Source organism: Varanus komodoensis, unplaced genomic scaffold (assembly GCF_004798865.1).
Source record: "Varanus komodoensis strain SLA01 unplaced genomic scaffold, ASM479886v1 scaffold157, whole genome shotgun sequence".
Taxonomy (NCBI): domain Eukaryota; kingdom Metazoa; phylum Chordata; class Lepidosauria; order Squamata; family Varanidae; genus Varanus; species Varanus komodoensis.
In genome coordinates, this window is record NW_025335459.1 from 39,729 (window position 1) to 58,855 (window position 19,127).

Genomic DNA, 19,127 nt, shown 5'->3' on the forward strand with positions numbered 1-19,127 from the left:
CTTTTCTGCCTTCCAGTGCCCTTCTGCAGGCAGTGGGTTCTGTGAGTGCAGTTGGTAAGCGGGACCCACCACTTGTGCAAGGGAGTCACCCTCTTCCTCCCAAAATAATTAGGAGCACTCATCTGTGTGAGCTCTGCTGATCTGCCTGCTGGCACAGGTAGTGTTCCGAGTTTTTGGGGGTTGCCCTAAAAGTGCTGACTTGCCACTGAACAAATGGTGGGTTTCCTTGGACAACACAATTGGTAGGGAGGAAGAGAACCGGCACAGCTGCCAAGTCCCATTTGATTCTCCCCACTGATTAAAGGTAGTGCTTAAGAAACTCTCTCCAAATCCAGCACTGTGCATCACCCCACCAAATGGAAATAATTTTCTGATCCCTTACGAATGCTGCTTCCCCCGCCCCCCCATGGGCACTCCGTTTGCCATGGACTTTGTGTTGCATTAGGTGGTGAGACTTGGGAGGTGCAAGTCCCTTTCCCGGCATCTTCCCTGAAGTTTTGAATCAACGTCGAACAACATCAGCCCCTGGCAGAAAGCCGCCATCTACATGCACAAAGCACCCCCAGGGTCGGGAGCTCAGTTTTCCCCCTTGGCACATTCAGGACGATAGACTGTCACTTTGCAAACCCTCTCTCTTTTCTAAAGTACATCTAGGAAGCTCATTCACCACAGAATGAGTCTCTGAGCATGCACAGAGTGGCACATTGAAGCCAATCTAGCAACTACTCCCAAGACCATTTTTTTAGCATCCCTGGGAGGCCCATTTGTTTGTTTGTTTGAAGCTTTTGTATCCCATCCCATCACAGATATCTCAAGATATTAAAATAGAATAAAGACAGAAGTAAGAGTAGCACAGCATCCAGCATTAGGTATAAAACCACGGATTAAAACAAATCAACAATTAAAATAATGGGAGAATAAAAAGGGTTTTGCCTGGTGCTGAAAGGAAAGAAGCATTGGCACCAGGCGGACCTCTCTGGGAAGCGTGTCCCTTCAGGGTGCCACCACAGAGAAGGCCCTCCTCCGGTAGCCACCCTCCTAATCTCTTTCAAGGAGGGCTCCTGGAGCAGGTCCTCTGCCTCAGATCTCAAGGGGCAGGACGGCATATAGAGAAGAAGGTGCTCCTTCAGGTATCCAGGAGCCAACCTGTCTAGGGCTTCACAGGTCATCACCAGCACCTTAAATTGAGCCTAGACTTCACTTGGTACCCAGTGTAAGCAATAGAGGACCAGCATCATATGTGAATACCTGCCAGTCCCCGTTAGTATCCTGGCAGCTCTGTTCTGGACCAATTGAAGTATTCGGACCACCTTCAAGGGCAGCCCCACATAGAGCACGCTACAATAATCAGGTCGGGGAGTTACCATAGTGTGGTCGAGAGGCAGGAAAGCCTTTTCTCCATATGCCACCCCTCTAGTTGGCGAACCCTTCTCCCCCAAAGCCATGCCATGGGGTCCAGGGTCATATTTGTTATAAATATTGTTATTTATTTTATATTGTTGGTTTTATATTGTTATTTTTGTATTTTTTGTATTTTATTCTATGCTGTGAGCCTCCCTGAGGCTTTGGCAAGGGGCGGCATAGAAATGTTTAAATAAATAAATAAATAAGAGGCTCAGCTGCCTCCTGGAGCTCCTGTCCCACACCTTCTCCCAGCAGTTGAAGATCTTGGCTATTCTCAGAATCTGCTTGAACACGAGGCGAGAATGGCCTGGAGATTGGCCTGGAGATACACCCCTCCACTCCTCCCACCTCAATGACTGGGGCTGCCAGTTCCCAGCGTCCCTTCAGTTCCTCATCTGATGAATGCGAATCTAGGAGTGTGCACCAAGGACAACTTCCCCAACACCCTGGGCTGGGCTTCCACTTCACCATGGACACAACACCCACAGAGGGGCAGGAATAGAAATCCTGGATCCTGATCTGGAATGAGTGATGGGTAGGGCGAGAACCAGGAACTGGAACTCTCAACATTCAAGACAGGGATCCTGCCAGTTATGATGGGCATGCCAGGGTGGCCAAGCCAGTCAGACTATGCTGTCCGTCCTGTGAGGGCCCACGAGACGGAAACCTCCCGTGATGCCTCATGGGCAGCTCCCTGCTTAGGTACCCAGTCAGGCTGCTGCCTCTGGCATGCCAGCACAGATGGATCTGCCTGGCGGCATCATTGGCCAGGCATGGCCACTTGGCTCATCCATTTACTTGAGCAGGTGCCTGGAAAGGAAGGGTCCATTTCAGAGCGGGGAGGAGCCCTTGCTTGACAGTCAACAGACCAAGCCAAGAGACTCTCACACACTTCCGCCCAGGCAAGGTGCGGGGCGGGGGGTGAACCAAAGGAGATGCACTCCACTGGAAAACAAGGCTAGGGGTCTTTTCTCCCCAGCAGAGGTGCCTGGAGCAAGTCCCCAGGAATGAGAGAGCTTGAGCCATGCATGTGAAGGGGCTGCCCAGTGTTTCTCTGATACAGGAACATGGGTACAGTTTCCCTTAGACCAGGGGTCCTCAAACTATGGCCCGTGGGCTGGATCTGGCCCACCTCAGAGGTTTTGGACTCGCCGCTCCCATGCCCGCCACCGCTCGCCTCGCTCGCACAGAGATTGTTTGGACTCGCTTGGAGAAAAAGATCTCTGAGCGAGCAAGCCGCTGCCTCACCGCACATCCCCACACCTTTCAACTGGCCCCCTGTTGAAAAAGTCTGAGGACCCTTGCCCTAGGCAAATGGAGCAGTTATCTCTAACTGCTCCATTTGCCTAGGGCAGGGGTCCTCAGAACAAGAATCATCCCAGGAGGCCAGCAATGAAGTCTGTGACGCCTGCACTGTGGGGAAGGCGTGTGAGGCTGTGCTGAGCCTGGGAGGAAGGGAGATTTCCACTCAGTGCCCGCTCCCGATGCTTTCCCATCACTTCCTCGTGTGAGGGTGAGACTTGCTGCAGGCAGGGATGGACCTGCATGGGGGCTGGAACACAAGGAAGTGTTCCGACAGGCCCCTCCCCTCTGGCTTCTGGTGGGGGCTAATATATGCTAATATAAAATAAGAGACACGGCGTTCTATCTGCCTTATCCAGTCTCTGTTTTGCTCTTTAAGGTTGAACTGCAATGCAGTTGCTCTTCCATTTCCTGACTGCATCCTGGCAACAAAGTGCAGGTTTGGACATTCCATCATTCTCCAAGCCAGTGCAAGGAAAAGCCCACAGATGCCCCCATGGACACCAGGGCAGCCACCCTCACCTCCCATGCAGGACCCAGCCAATCCCACTGCCTCATCACTTACCCCGTTCCCAGCAGCATCTCATGCATCAATTTTAAAGGTGGTCAGCCAAGGGGCACCCTTCTTTTCCTCAACTTTCTCATACCTGTTTTGTTGCTAGAATGCAAAATGGAGCTCCTTAAAGAGCAAGCGTGGAAGGCACGTATGTGTGAATGCAGACATGTCAGAGACAATGGTTGGTTTTGGCTTGGTTTTTCCTTTTTGCATGTACTGGAGTTCTTGTGGAAAGAAGGAAAATGGAAATAACCGAACTGGTGCTATCTCTGAGAGTCAGTCTCTGTGGGTTATGATATTGGGCTTCTGTCTGCTTGGAGTGCAGGCCAAAGAGGAAAATTTGGGTCAGTGGGGAGAACCCAGTCACCCTTATGGTTTGTTTTATTCTGGTGACCGTGACTGGAAGCCTTTCTGGGGAGCTCTGCAGGAGGGGAAAACTGGCCCTTGACCAGGAAAGGTTTCCATTTTAAGAGAAATCTTTGTGGTCTGGAGTGGCCCATGGAGAAGGCTCCTGGTGGTTTTAGGATCCGATTGTGAGGACGGCATCATTATCAACATAAAAGAAGGGGGAAAGGGTCTCTCTAACAGATGAGACCCCAGAGAAGACACAGAGGAGGGTCCTTTGGTCAGCATCATAAAAGGCCACATGCTCCTCATCAAAGTTCAGGGACACCCAGATCTTCTTCAGCTCCCCACTCAGGAACAGATCATAATAAGCACAATCACAAGCCTTGTATTTACCTTGGGAATACCTCAAAACCCAGAACCCGCCCTCAGGAGCAAAATGAACCGCACACTTTCTTTTCACAGACTGTCTGGCAACGCCCACACCCCACCTTCCCCTTCTTCCCACACTGACTTTCCAGGAATGGCTTCTTGATGAGAAGCCCTCACATCCAAGCACAATAGGATGGAAACTGAATCTCTCCGGATTGTCAGGCACATTTTGAATGTTGCCTCCCGTCCTCACACTTTTACGATTCTCAGACAAGATGAGCGAGGGATTCGCTGTGTCTGGATCCAGAATCACATTTGCTGCTGGGGATAGAGAGAGAAGAAGGAACAGAAGATTAGCAAGGATGATCCAAATCTTAAGTATGAACATGCCATAGGAATCACTGATTCCCTCAAAAATCAAGTAAAATGAAAACGGTGCAGTATAAAAACAGCAACTTAAATAACTCAAACCCTAAAAGCAGAATCCACCACCTTTCTAATATTTGTATTTTTGCTACACTTCCCCAAACCCATCTCCCCAAACCTCTTCTTACTTCCCCTCTCTTTGCATCTGGAAGAGCCAAACTCTCCCTCCCCTCCATTCACTCCCATCTCCCTGGCAACAACCCACACCCCCATCTTCCACACACCATCTTTCATGCATAGCACCCCTCTGTTTCCTCCAGATTCCTTCAGTCCCTTTATTTTAGGATTAAAAACCTGATCAGGGAAAACCAGTGGACTTGCCTCAGGACTCCTCACTGGCATGGCTAGGGGCCCTCACCTGAAAGGCCCTGCTTCTCTTGGAGAAAGGGGGTACAAAAGGGGCGGGAGAGGGGAGAACTCATCCTTCTCCTATGGGGACTGACCAGGAGGGGCTTCCTGGCTCACTGTGGAGGTCGCCCTGGCCAGGCCACATCCCTCCTGTGAATATGGCCCTCTCTGGAGATTTACCTTTCTTTAGCAGCAGTTCAGGGAGGTGGCCACCTGGGGAGGAACAAGACAAAAGATTAAGCAGTTCGCCATCGAACTAACACTAAACCTTGCCAGGAAAAATATCTGCTTGAACTTCTGTTGACTAGTACTAAATTTTAGTCTTTCCCACTTGGATTAAATGCCCCAACTTGGCCAGTTCTGGAATCTTCTTGCCTGGATCCTTTTTCCCAACTGGATGGCTGAGGGAAAAGTAAATTGCCAGTTTCTTCCTACAGTTCTGGCAGGTAGAGAGACAGGAACAATATGATTATAGCACTAATGACACTTTAATTCATTTTCACATGCCAGGAGAGGAGAGGAGAGGAGAGGAGAGGAGAGGAGAGGAGAGAATATCTTGTCATAATACCTCCCCATTGCCACTTGAGGTCTTTCAGAAAAGAATTCCTGTCATGGAAGTCCCTGATCCTTGACTTCAGCTCCTCTGTGAAAGCACCTGGGTTCTCAAAGGGCACCTTCTCACTCCTGCTGGAGAAAACCAAGGTAAACACCACTCATCCAACCCCAGATTCCCCCAGGAGCAAAGGAGAACTAGCTCAAAACAAAGGGTGGGCCTTCTTTGGGTGGCCGGGGGGGGGGGGTTGAGGCCACACTTGCCTCAAGAAATCAGAGAAATCTTCAGTAGCCACACAAGTGGGTGTGGATTGGGTGATTGGGGCAGTCAGGGCATTTTGCTTGTGTTCAGGTATGTTTAGGGTCAGCTCTGCATGTGCTTTGTGGGGTGTGGGAAGTTTGCCCCTTTGGGGGTGATATTTGGCATGTGGAGCCTGCCAATATGTGCTTAGCTGTGGGATGTGTGCTTTGCTGGCAGAGAAGAGCCTTTCACCGTGTGTGATGGAGAGCAGGGAGCAAGGGACTGGTCCAAACTCGACAAGCAGTCCCTGTTTTTATCTAGAGAGATGTGGGTAATCTACGTTCTCTGCCCAGGAGGTTCTCCCCATGCCTTCCAGACCCAGTGGAAATAAGTGGGATCCACTCACCTCTGCAAGATGATTCTCACATCCTAGAGGAAGAAGAGAAAGAAACGGGTGCTCAGTGGGGGTCGCATCCACTCTCTGGAGATGCACCCTGGCCCCGTCCTGCTCAGCGTCTCCACTCAAGGACGGAGGAGAATGTACAGGGTGAATTAAAGGTGGCTTCAGTTCCCTCTCTGGCTTTCTGCCAGAGCAAGGACCTGAGGTGCAGGTTCAGGGAAGTCTCTCTGGGTGTCTCTTGATGTGCTGATGGCTAGAGAGGCCTCATTTTGCTTTCTTTCCATCAACACATTTTCTATCTGCATAATCAATTTCAACCTCTCTTTGATGCTCTCTTCCCAGGATGAGAAAGGAAGGGAAAGTAACAATGGCAATGCTTCCAGCCCTGCCATAGCCTGAAATCCAGTCCAGGATCCTGTTTCACAGTGGGGCAATCAGACCCTTCTGGAACACTCATATGCCGGACACAAACAATTTCCAATTGAGAGACATTGGGATGAGATTCATTACCAGAGTGGTGAATGGACAGAGATTTCACCACTGCAAAGAAACCTCCAAGTACTGACTACTTGTCAGTCAGTTTCCTCCCCTGTTTTGGCAAGAATTTTCTTCAAGCTCTCATCTCTGGGTTGCCCCCGTTTAAGGTGTCTGTGGTGCCTGCCTTGGGTCCTTCCCTCCATGCATGCAGAGATATCCAGTGTCTGGCTAAGTTTTCTCCTTGGGGAATGTGGGCACCCCTCCTACCTGCAGGAGTTCACTGGCCAGCTGCCAACTCTTCTCCATCCCCTGGATGATGCCTTCAAGGGAGGAGAGTTCCCTGGAGAGTCTGGCCAGGTGTTTGCCCCCTTTCCTGGAAATCTCCTTCTCTAGCTTGTCCAGCTGGGCCAGGAAATGCCTCTCTTTTTCTCTGAGGAACTGATGCATTTGCCAGAACTGAGCCACTGTCTCTTTCCTCTCTGTTTTAATTTGGGCCTGAAGGAAGTGGATGCAAATGGGAGAAAGGTCAGCCAGTGCCAAAACAGGGCCACTCTTCTGTCTAAAGATGGTCAAGAACCCACACTCAGAATGTCCTTTCCTTAGCATTTGGTTGAGGCAAGTCATATTATTGATACTTACAAGTATCTCTTGCTTCTCCCTCTCTGCCTCTGCTTTATATGCCAGAATCCTTTCTCTCTCTTCCCTCAGACTCTCCAGACGATGATGGAGCAGATCCTGAAGAGAGAACAACGGTTCACTTTCAGCTTAGAACAGAAAAAGTTGAACAAGATTTCCCACTCTGCATCGCTACATACACCTCCATCATGTCATATCATTTCGTGCCCGCCTCTTTCTTTTTCTCCCTCATCAAAGCAGGCAGAAACTGTGAGACCTTCCCTCATAGGAGAGCTCTCCTACGGTCCCTGGAACATTTCAAGTGCCTTTGTTCAGCTCTGCATAACCCAGACTTGGTACAGGGTGCAGCTAGAAGAGAACGAATTAAACTATCCCACCCCCATCCCGGGCTTCTAAAGGCTTCCTCGGAGTGCAACTTGCATAACAAAGAACATGCATGTTGACTGCATTCATGCCCAGTCCCTCCCAGAGACCTGTGGTTACTGGGCAGTACAGAAATAAAATAAATCAGTAGATCATGTAACCCCAAATCCCTTCCTAATGGAGTGTCTTCACAAAGACCAAAAATACCCACAGGTATTTTAACTCCCATCAAGAAGTACCCAGATCACCTACCTGGTACTCCTGGGATGCCTCCTCCAGGGGAACCATGTGGTGACCTTTGTGCTCCTTGGCTCTGTTGCACACCAGGCAGATGGGGGCTTCGTGGTCCCTGCAGAAGAGTTTGAGGGGCTCCTGGTGCTTCTCGCAGGCCCTTCCCTTCCCTTCGGCCCCTCTGCCCCACTGGCCTGATAATACTCTGGCGATTTCCACAATATTGGCCAGCTGCCGATTGGGCCGGAGGTTCCTCTTCTGGAAGGTCCTCCTGCACTGGGGGCAGGAGGCCTCCGTGTCCGATTCCCCACTGCACTGGCTCAGGCAGGCCCGACAGAAATTGTGCCCACACTCTGTAATCATCAAAGGATCCTTGAAAAAGTCCAGGCAAATGGAGCAAGTGGATTCCTTGCAGAGATCCTGGATGGTGCTCCCAGCAGCAACAGCCATGGCCTCTACACCCAGCGGCTTCACTTTCCTTGTTTCCAAGCAGTGGGTTTTTACTTCCTGTAAATGAGACCCTGCAAAACTTTGCTCTGAGGGGCAGGAGGTTTGACTCCACCTCGCTTCAGCTTTCAGTATTACACGATCACTCGCCCACAACATGCAACTCATCAACTAATACTTCTCCGTCGATCAGAATCAAGGCATGGCTGACGGCCTGGGTTCATCCTACAGCTTGTGAAAATGAAAGTTATAAGCAAGGCAAGTCAGGAATTTCCTGGAATTTTTTCCATAAATATGGTGACAAGAGAACTCAGAGAATTCCCTGGGGTGTACAATCAAAGAACATTCACAGTTATTCAGGCATATGCGTCTGTACAGCAGCATTCCCCAAGCTGGTGGCCTTCAGACTTTTGGACCACGGCTCCCAGAATTCCCATCCAGCAGGGCCATTGATTGGGGAAGGCTGCTGTACAGGATGTTTTTATAATCAGTTATATACAGAGTTTGGGAAGGATGGGGGATGTGGTGGACATTTTGTTAGAGGCACATGAGAGTAAAGCAATAGTGTTGAATGGAGAGGCAGCCATGACTGTGAGAAGGAAAATTACTGTTACTAAGTAGAAGAATGTTGGATTGCTAAAGACCAGAGCAAAAAACCCTTATAAGGCCAAGGGCCTGAGTACAGAACCATGTAAAGAGTTGTAAAAAGGAAATAGAAGAAAATAGGTTTAAATTGGTTACTGATGTAAACAAACAAATGTAAGTTAATAGTATGGCTGAGTTGGAAACAAAGACAATAGTAGAAGAGTGCTTCTGACATCAAAGTCCTGAAAAACACAAGGGGGGTGAGGTTGGGGGCAGTGATAAAACTGTCACCTTTTGCCGAAGGGAGTAGGTGATTGATTGCCTCTTACAACTGGCCGTAATGAGCTCGGAGGAAGGGCTGTTCTCCTATCTCATCCTCCTACAAGTTTTGGGAAATAAGTGGTCATCGAGTGAGACGGCTACAAGGCCAAGACGACTTAATGAACTCTCAAAGTAGTGCGCACGCTTAATAGGTTTGTGAATAATAACTGACACACCTCTCATAGGTAATGGGATGTATGAGTGGAAGGGGGAACATATCAAGGAGTAGTATGATGGAGGCGGACGGAGAAGATTGTGACCTCTTAGTAACCCAGCCAGTGGGAGAAAAGAGGCAGGGTCTGCGAGCCGGGAAAAGGGAATAAAAGGCAATGTCTTTTGTGGAAACAGCGCGCTACCTGTGTGGTGGGCGCCAGCTCTTACAAGAACATATTAAACTATTACTGCTTGTTACTTTGCCTCCCGTATCGTCACTGCTTGGGATTTAATTTCATCCCTAACTTTAGCATTTCTAAGGCTTATGTGGGGGGAAAGACTTGCAGCATAGTTTCCTGATCAGAATCAGGAACCCCCCCATAACTCTCAAGTTATTCTTAGTGTGTCAGTTTTTTAGCAACCATAGTATGGTAAAGCTTTGCTCATTTTGTCCTGATACTCATAAATGCGTTCATACTGGCAAAAAGCCTTATTCACCGTGAAGATAGTTCCCATATCTGAAACCATGTCTGCCATACCCAGTTTGCAATTAACTGGTAAAAGCTTGGTGTGTTTGCTGCTCCCAGGCAAGTCATCCTCCCTCTCTATATCTTGGGTTCGAAGGACCAAGGAAAGTATAGTTGTATCCTGAAGTAAAACAAAAAGTTTATTAGCTTGCTTTCTGTAAAATCGATACTATACTTGTTGTTGTTGTTGTTTAGCAAAGTTGTATGGACCCATTGCTACCTCATGGACAACACTCCTCCAGGCCTTCCTGTCCTCCCCCATCCCCCAGAGTCCACCTAAGCTCACACCGACTGCTTCAGTGACTCCATCCAGCCACCTCCTCCTCTGCCGTCCCCTTCTTCTATTGCCATCTGTTGTTCCCAGCATTAGGCTCTTCTCCAGGGAGTCCTTCCTTCTCATCTTCCTTTTTTATTAGGATATTATACTACTTATTTTAATTATGCACATATTTTTGCTTAAATTAGCACATGCAAATTTCTGCAATGTTGAGTCCTACACGCCCACCACCTAGCACCGCCTCTGAGTTCAGGGAGGAAGTGTGTTCCGTTGTCCAGTCCCAGCTAAGGTGACACTTTGGGCAGTTCTTCACTTTTGTACCCGAGGAATAGCCTAGCTAGAAGGAAAAGGCCTACAACTCCCAGCAATCCCCACAAGCAAAGGAGTCGCAAGACTAGTTTTCTGTCTAAAATGAGGGCGGGCTCCGTGTAAGGATTTCCCTTTGTATGGGTTCTACGCCTGTCCGATTGGCTGAAAGGGGGGCGCCGCGTTTATTGATTGGACGTGTCTAGGGGAGACTTAGCAGGAGGATGGTTCTCACTTTGAGCAGGAGAGGTCACGTGACTGACTCGCTGCTTCCAACAGCCCCGTGGCGGAAGAGTGTGTGAATGAGTAGCTAGAAAAGGGAGGTGTCCATCGTGCGCGTTTGTGCACCTCCTTCACAGAGCTCCGGCTGGTGAGGAGGGGGTGCGTGCTGCTTCTAATCCTCTGGAGAAGGGATTGAGTGGATGTCGGATTGCATTCAAGCAACAAATGCTTTGTGTCTCCCTTAACTTTAAGGTGCGAGGCTGGGCGAGTGCACGTTGCTTCTTGTCGGCTCTTTGCTTGCCTTTTGGGGTGGGGCGCTGCGACGGCGTTGGCGGGGAAGTGACAACAAGCAGATGATCGCTTGAAACGATGCGATCTTTGAAAGTCGCAGAGAGAGAAGGCGACGTGTCGGGGAAGAAATCGGGCCGTGGAATTGGGTGGGGATCTCCCCGTTTGGGATGCGGGAGTATTTGTATAGAGTGAGATGAATGGATGCCTGTCCCATTCCGGGGCCTTCTGGGAAGACCTTTGGGGTGATGGAAGTTCGGGGCGGGGCAGCCTCCTGCCTAAAGGCAAGATTCCCCCTCCCCAGATCAGCCCCCGGCCTTTTCCTTCTCCTCCCGCAGCCTCCCCTCTCAGATCGCAGTGGGAGACGGGAAGAGAGGCGTCAGCTTTCCGGGTGACGCTGCTACTCCGGTTCCTTTTGGGGTGCTCGCCAACCCTTTCTGACCCCTAAGTTCTGACGACGCTAGCAAATGGGGCGGGGGGCGGGGGGCGGGAAAGCACTCCACGCCTGCCAACGTTTTGCCCCAAGTGACTCCGTTCCCCAGTAATGAGGAAGAAAGAGATAGAACCCCAAGGTGGTAGGCCGGAAGAGAAGTTTTTCCTGCTGTGAGCTTCACCGCTTCTTCTGAAGCTCTGGAAGAAATGGTCCCTGTGAACGAGGCTCCCTGAGGTTCACAGCTGCTCTTTAGCCATAGAGGTTTCCGTGAGACAAGCCCCTCCACCCATCTTTCACCTGCCCCTTCTTCGGTTCTCTGCTTCTCCGTCCCTATTTCTGGTCCATCTCCCAGCATGCTTTGCCTTTGCCATGTTCAGCCCGCTGCAGCCCCATCTGCAGCATTCTCCTGGAAAGTCTCTGGAGAGCCACAGCCAGTGCCCCTGAGGCGCTCTGGCCAAGCTGGGCAGGGGCTCTTCCATGGTGAAGACAGGTTCATTGGAGCAAACTCACTGAGACACTTTCTGGCAGCCTGAGATGTGCTGGGGAACATGGGCACATGGGCTGCAGCTTCCCTGGGTATGGAGGCAGGACCCAATGGAAACCCAGATTGCTTTTCTGAGTGTGCCCCCCCATTCTACCCCCCCCCAGAAAGTGAAGAATGGCGTCCGGGTCTCTGCGGAGTCTGCTGCCACACTCCAGAACACGGCAAGTGACTGTGGTGGAGCCGGGCCTGGTAAGGACCCCTCTGGAACCTGAGGGGGGTGGGGGAGGTGGGGAGAGGGCCTGCAGGAGCAAAATGGGGGTGGGGTGCCAGCAGGAGACAGGACGCATCACTGCCGTTCTTCCAGCTTGTGGATCTGCAGTGGCCTCTTCTGGTTCAGAAGAAGAGGGTTGTCTCATCCGGTAAAGCCACAAGGAGCCCCTGCCCCTCCTTGCTGCTTGTTTCTCCAGTATTCAAGGGTTCCACCTGGCTGTCTTGTCTCATTGCAATTGTTAGACATTAGCGCTGGCTAAACTGTTTTCTTCTGTTACTGGCACTTCCCATTTAGGGAGGTGGAATAGTGTGATGAAACAGGGCCTGCTGACACACCCCCTTCCTGGAGCACTATATCCTCAATCCACACTGGCTCTGCATGTGCAGACATGAGGATAAGGAAGCAGTTTCAAGACCCTGTTAGTGTGGCCCATAAGAAACAGTTGGGCTAGAATCGTGCCAGACATTCAAGGCTCTTTGGGGATACCTGGATAGGGAGGAGGAGAAGATTGCTCCTTGTGCTTGCATTTTCTCCTGTCCATCTACCCCACCTGCAGCCTGAAGGGGCACTTTTCAGCAGGAATGTAATTTGGTACCTGCTCAATGTGTGGGCTAGTCTTTTGCTGCTGCTGCTGTTTGTTTCTTTCCTGGCACACCAAGGTTCCTGGGGCCTACAGCTGGACGGTGACTTGCTTTGGGTGTCTCTTTTCCTGTAGTGCTGGGTGACCTTTGAAGACGTGTCCGTGTATTTCACAGAGGGGCAGGGGGCTCTGCTGGATCCGGATCAACGGGCCTTGTACCGGGATGTCATGCTGGAGAATTATGGGAACCTGGCCTCACTGGGTAAGGGACGTGAATCCTCATTCTCTCAGAGCTGTGAGTCTTCATGTTCTCCTGTCTGCAGCTGCAGTTTTGAAGCGATGCCTTTGTGTGGTAGCAAGTTGATGTCTTCGGATGAGGGCAGGTTGCATGCTCAGTGACCGCACTTCTTTGTGCAATAGCAGGCTGTGGGACCCAAGGTCCGGGGGAGCTAGACCCGGCCAAGACCACTTCGATGTGCAACGATGCGAACTGTGAGGTACCAGTGAAGGAGCAGGAGAGGGAGGCCTCTGGCTCCACGCCTGCACCAGAGCTCCCTGCAGCTGTTTCCTCCAGGCCTTTTGCTCCCTTCTGGTTCTGCTGCTGGGAGTGGGCCAGGAAGGAAGGCAAATCCCAGGCCTTGAGAGGGGCAAGGCACAGGGAGCAGGGTAGAAGTGACATCCCTCTCCTATAGATGCTTTCTGCGGTCAAAGGCTGATCTCTCACTACAAACATTCCGCTGAATCCAATACGATTTGCTAAGTAAAACTGTGTGCGCCAAATGGAGCTTTAGTTTTTAGAAAGTCTTAATTGTCCCAATATCCACAACAGTCTTATTGTTGTGTGCATCTATTGCAGCATCCCAAAATGCCTTCCTAACCTTGCTTCTCATGATGGTAACTGAGGTTACAGAAGCTACGTGTGGAGGTCCTTCTCTGTGGGTTTCTTAGAGCTGCAGCGTAAAGTGATTACTTTTCCTGTTCGCTTCTTTCCTGTGAAGGTTTTCCAGTCACCAAGCCTGAACTCATCTCCAAGCTGGAACGAGGGCAAGAGCCATGGGTGGCAGATGCTCAGGACCTGGACAAGATGGAGAACGCCAACTCCCATCCAGGTAGGTGTCTCTAGTGAACCAGTTGAGCAGGGACTCCCAAAAAATTCTACAGCTCCAGCCAGCTGAACCATAAGCTAAGATGTTTTGTTACTCTTTTGTTTCATTCCTGGTGTTCTTGGGAAGGCATTTGAGAGCAGGTGTTTCCCCTTTGCTTCACTGTAGACAAAAAGAAGTGTCCAGATGGTCCCCATCAGGCTGAAAGAAGAAAGTGTGCAGCATTGCAACCTTTGACCAAAATTAGTGAGCTGAACTAAGACACTCCTTCATGTGGAGATTCATATGCCCCTGGAACCAGCTATACTAGACCATTCAATGCACACCATAAAAACTTTGTTTCTTTCTCTTTCTGTTTCTTAGGTTTGCTTTCATCGATTCTAATCTCGTCTTGTCTTTGGGATTTTGTTCTGTTGATTTGTTATCCTTTGTCCAGGTTTCTCCTTTTTTAAGACATATGTTTCCTTCCATTTGCTGTGGTATTCAATATTACTAATCTCCTAATTTTTATCTCCACCTGTATTTCCCTTGTTACATTGAAATCCCTTTTTCTGAATGGCAACCTGAAGCATGCTTGGGAGGTGCACTACTTTTTCCAAAAATGCATAGGTTTGTGACTTTATTATGGGTCTGACTGTGTGTGTGGATGCCGCACAGCCACAGCTGGTCCTCAACATACTACCTCTGGGGTAATGGCAAGAGAACAGAGAAATGGAAATACTGTGCCTTTCCTTGATGTTTCCAAGGTGCCAGAGTCAGCTATCCTGATTTGCTGCTTCAGCCTCTCTTTCTTTCCTCCAAGGAAACCTTGTTTCTCCTTGTTCACTAGGTCTGTCTGGAAAGCATCAAACAGGCACCACATGTGGGGGAGATTATACAGAGAAATCAAGGGTTGCCCAGCATCCTACCATCCACAGAGGAGAGAAATCATATAAATGCTTGGAGCACGGAAATGATTTGGATCAGCAGTCATATCTCTTGCAATCATATCTCCTGAACCACCCAAGAATTCACACAGGCAAAAAATCTTTTAAGTGCTTGGAGTGTGGGAAGTGCTTTACTCGAAAATCAAATGTCTCAATCCATCAGAGAGTCCACACAGGAGAGAGACCATATAAGTGCTTGGAGTGTGGGAAGGGCTTTGCCCAGAAATCTCAGCTTACAAGGCACCAGGGAGACCACACAGGCAAGAAGCCCTTTCAGTGTTCAGAGTGTGCAAAATGCTTTGCTCAGAAATCGCATTTCGTGATTCACCAGAGGGTGCACACAGGAGAGAGACCGTATAAATGCTTGGAGTGTGGGAAGTGTTTTCCTCTGAAGTCACAACTCCTGAGTCACCAGAGTGTCCACACAGGAGAGAAACCATTTACCTGTTTGGAGTGTGGCAAGTGTTTTGCTTGGAAATCCAATCTCTTGATCCACCAGAGAATCCACACGGGAATGAAACCCTATACATGCTTGGAGTGTGGCAAGTGTTTTACTCAGAAATCAACCCTCACAATCCACCAGAGGGTACACACAGGAGAGAAGCCATTCGATTGCCTGGAGTGTGGGAAGTGTTTTTCTCGGAAATCCAGCCTCATGATCCATCAGAGACTACACACAGGGGAGAAGCCATTTAATTGTTTGGAGTGTGGGAAATGCTTTGCTCATTCCTCTGCCTTTGGAAAACATCAGAATGTTCATAAGGGTGTGAAACCCAACACCTGCATGGAGTGTGGGAAGTGTTTTCCACGGAAATCAACCCTCACGATCCACCAGAAAATCCACACGGGAGAGAAATACTTTAAATGCTTGGATTGTGGGAAGCACTTTGCCCATAAGTCAGGCCTTCAGAGGCACTGGAAAAAACATGTGGCAGAGAAACTCTCTGAATGCTCTGATCCCTTTTCCATGCCACAGGAGGTGAAGGAAGCCTTGGCATCAATCAATATGCAGGGGTGAAGGGATCTTATTCTCAAAATCAGCAAGGTTGTGGCCATCAGAGAATGTATTTGCTCCTTGATGAGTCCATCTGTACCCCAGTCTATGAAATTGGAAGCTTCAGCTGATGCTTCAATGGATATGGCCCATGGTTAGTGACGATCTTGCCTTTTTTCCTTCAAGGAGTCCAAGGTGACCTACATAATCCTTCCTTTCCTCTCCATTTTATCCTCACAACAACCCTGTGAGGTGGGTTAGGCCAAGAATCAGTGACTGGCCCAAAATCACCCAGTGAGCTTCATCACCAAGTAGGGATCTCAAGAGCCCAGTCCAGTGCAGTAGGTCACACTGGTTCTCCCTTGTGCAGTGTGCCAAGTTGTAGTTGCTTACAAGTTATGCTTTGTGCATCCACATTTTCCTTGGTCGTTCAGGCCCAAATCCATATGGGAAGGATCAAGTGCCAGGGACTTGGAAAGATGCCCCATGTTGCCCCGGTCCAGGTTTTAAGCAAGCACAACTGGTGATATTGTACAGCATCAGTGATTATGGGACACGTCTGCCTTAGCTTTCACTTGCCTGGCTTTGAAGAGCTTCAGCCAACATGAACAGCCTTGACACTGCTCTTAAACCAGTATGTTTTTTTGATCACTGCATTTGGGGAATGTTTACAATATATCTACCTCATTGCCTTCCCCCTGCAGTCTGAGACAGGTCTGTCTGCAGTTCCAATCCTCTTCCTGTCTAATCAGCCCTTAACCGCTAATTTTCTTTCTGGTCCCAGCTTCATATCCCAGGGACAGGCTGTATTGCCTAGTCTGTGGAAGAATTGAGACTATGAAGCAGGCAGGCACTCAGGAAAGAAAATCTTATTAACAGCTTCTGTGTGAGGAAATGGAAGCTTTGTTTCAGAGGGGACCCTGAATTATGGAGATAATTTCTGGAAAACGGTATCTTGATGAATGCTTGAGGCATAGCAACTAAATGCAATTAGACTTGGTTCATGCAAGATGGGCTTTCTTTTCTCTGCCTTCCTATCTTTGGACTCTCCAAAGCATTTTCCTTAGAATTAAGGGACACTCTGAAACAGTATGGAATGGGACACTCAAGGGTTCAGGGGAAGACTGTGTTCCATAAGCATCAGCAAGCGCTTTTTTCCCACTGGCACAAGACACCTTTGGATCCTGGCCAAAGTAGCTAGAAAAAATTCACTGGAGATTTGTTATGAAATCTTTCATTGTAGCTGTCTGTCTTCTGTGGTTAACTTGATCAGGTTACAGATTCCTACCTGATGTTCAGTTCAGGAACATCACACAGGAAATATTTCTTCCCTGCTCGGTTGATCTCATTTCTAGCTTATTTTAATGCTTACTGAAATGCCCATAGCTTGGGAGAATTCTTAATAGGTCTCAGGAGCACCAGCAAAACCACAGCTGGTGGGAATGTGGGACAGGGAATTTGCATTGCCTGCATCCCTGTGATGGGATCCTCTCACAGGGGAGGGAAGACCAGCCTGACCCATCACTCGCTTGACTTGCTTTATCCAGGCGCTGAAAACTGTCTGTTGGGCTTTTACTGGATTTTAAGACGTGATGGAGATTTTTACTCTGCTTCATTTGATGGTTAAAGATGGTTAAAGTTTTGAATTTAATTTTTATTCTTGGATGATGCTCTGTTTGCTTTTTATGTAAATCACTTTAGGGGGGATTTTTTAGGGGATTTATTTACTTTTGTAAATAAACATTGTCGCTGTCATTGCAATGCTGTGTATTTAAACTTTTTTTCATCATACACAAGAGTTTAGCAGTGTCTGCTGATAGCATGATTTGATCTGCCAGGCCTACTTTTATCACACAGGAGTTGTCCATGCACCCCATCCTCACAAACATTGAAATAACATTTGGAGGGGTGTGCACAGATTTTAGCCTCATCTGCAGCCCAGAGAGCTTCAGCTATGGGGCCATGTAGAAATGAAGTGAATGGATAAGTTTCATCTTCCCTTTTTTGTCTTGTGAAGAACTCGTAACAGCTCACATGGTCTTCTCCGTCTCCATTTTATTCTCGCAACCACCCTGTGGTGAGAATGAATGACTGACCCAGTGAGCTCTGTGGCTGAATCCACATTTTGCAAGCCCCGTTTTCAAACCACCGCACCACACTGTAGATGGCAAAAGGAATCATTACATGAATAGAACATGAGGAGGGTTCTGATTGGGCCAGGTTCTTTCTTCACACAAAGGACCAGTACTTTGGTACTGCTGTATGCATGTAGGATTCTATCCAAATGGGTCAAAGTCAGAAACCTGGAGGCTGCAGCCAGGCCTCATTTCCAAAGTGGGCGCTTTTACAAAGTAAATACCAGGAACATCAGTTTTCTTGTGTACCATAAACTTGATGGCTTGACATTTTTCGTAAGCGCAGTTCCTTACAAATTTCTTACTCTACAGAATGCATCTCATCTACATCTCATCTCATCTCTGACATACACAGATCTTGGGAGAGTGCAGAAGTAGCCCAGAGCTGTGGCAAGGACAAGGGTTGAGAAAACTAGCTTGCTTTCTTTTGATGTGTGGGGTGGGTTCAGAAAATGCTCCATCAGTTCCCGCCAAAAAAACCTCTATGTCCTTTAGATGATATCTTGGGGTGGTGTTTGGGAAAGCAAATTTGTGGCGTGAATATTTTACACAAATGTCAGACTAGGGGAGCACAGGAAAGGACCCATATGAGAACCACTTTCAAGTAGATAATATCCAATTAAAAGGGAAGAACCCTACTGTTTGAGGATCTTCACCATTATCCAGAGAGCCCTGTGGCGTGGGAAGGCGTAGTAGGATGCAGCTACGATGGATGTGGGCAGTGGGCCAGTGATGGGAATTGATTTGAAATGGGAAAGAAGCCAAAGGAGGGGACGAGGGGATGTTTCTCTACCTATATGAGGAAAATCCTCTTTAAAACTGTTCAAAAGTGAGGTAGTCTTACAAATATCACACACAATGGCTGGACATAATAACACAGTAAAGTATCCTATGCTGCCAATTCAGTTTCTCTGTGAGTTCATTATTCTTTCAAGATGATCCATGGGCAAGTCAACAGATCGCGAAGCTGCCTGTACAGGGAAGGAGCTTATAGAGCAGAGTGCCCACCTTTAGAAGCATTGTTTGTTTTTTGTAGAGCTGCTACATATGGTAGAATCTGTAGCGGCTCCTGCAATCGGTTGCCCTCCAGATGTCTTGGACTAGAACTCTTATGATCCCTGGGACTGATGGGAATTCTAATCCAGAACATTTGGAGTGCTCCTGCTCAAGCATTTGAGTATCTGAGTCACAAGCATGGAAAAGAAAATAGCCGCCCTAGAAAGAACCTTGCCCAGCTTAGCTCAGAGGTACCTCATCTTGCTGGGTCCACTGCAATGAATAGGCTGGGTAGATGGGATTCGGTCTATGGGTGTCTGTAACCTGTTTACATTGAAATGTAAATAAGTTACATAGCTTGTGTACCGATTTCACAAACTGAGAAGGGGAAGAGAAAGCAGAAAGAGAAGCTGTCTTTTCAAGAAT

The 19,127-nt window shown here is 48.7% G+C and overlaps 2 protein-coding genes across 2 annotated transcripts in view; one reads left to right on the forward strand and one right to left on the reverse strand.

Annotated features, from left to right (window-relative positions):
- Window positions 1-3,782: 3,782 nt before the first annotated feature.
- On the reverse strand, window positions 3,783-8,103 carry LOC123021096 (zinc finger protein RFP-like). Its single transcript, XM_044425505.1, has 7 exons — window positions 7,675-8,103; window positions 7,063-7,158; window positions 6,691-6,918; window positions 5,953-5,975; window positions 5,322-5,437; window positions 4,871-4,966; window positions 3,783-4,300 (listed from the first exon to the last, which is right to left on the reverse strand). Exons 1-7 carry the CDS (start codon window positions 8,101-8,103, stop codon window positions 3,783-3,785), a joined length of 1,506 nt encoding a protein of 501 aa, XP_044281440.1.
- Window positions 8,104-10,625: 2,522 nt separating this feature from the next.
- LOC123021089 (zinc finger protein 260-like) overlaps window positions 10,626-19,127 on the forward strand; it is a 42,113-nt gene continuing 33,611 nt past the window's right edge. Inside the window, exons 1-5 of the mRNA XM_044425498.1 lie at window positions 10,626-10,743; window positions 11,861-11,945; window positions 12,683-12,809; window positions 13,546-13,656; window positions 14,480-15,517. Of these exons, the coding sequence (XP_044281433.1) occupies window positions 11,871-11,945; window positions 12,683-12,809; window positions 13,546-13,656; window positions 14,480-15,517 (1,351 nt within the window). The 5' untranslated portion in view covers window positions 10,626-10,743; window positions 11,861-11,870. The remainder of the gene's footprint in view (window positions 10,744-11,860; window positions 11,946-12,682; window positions 12,810-13,545; window positions 13,657-14,479; window positions 15,518-19,127) is intronic.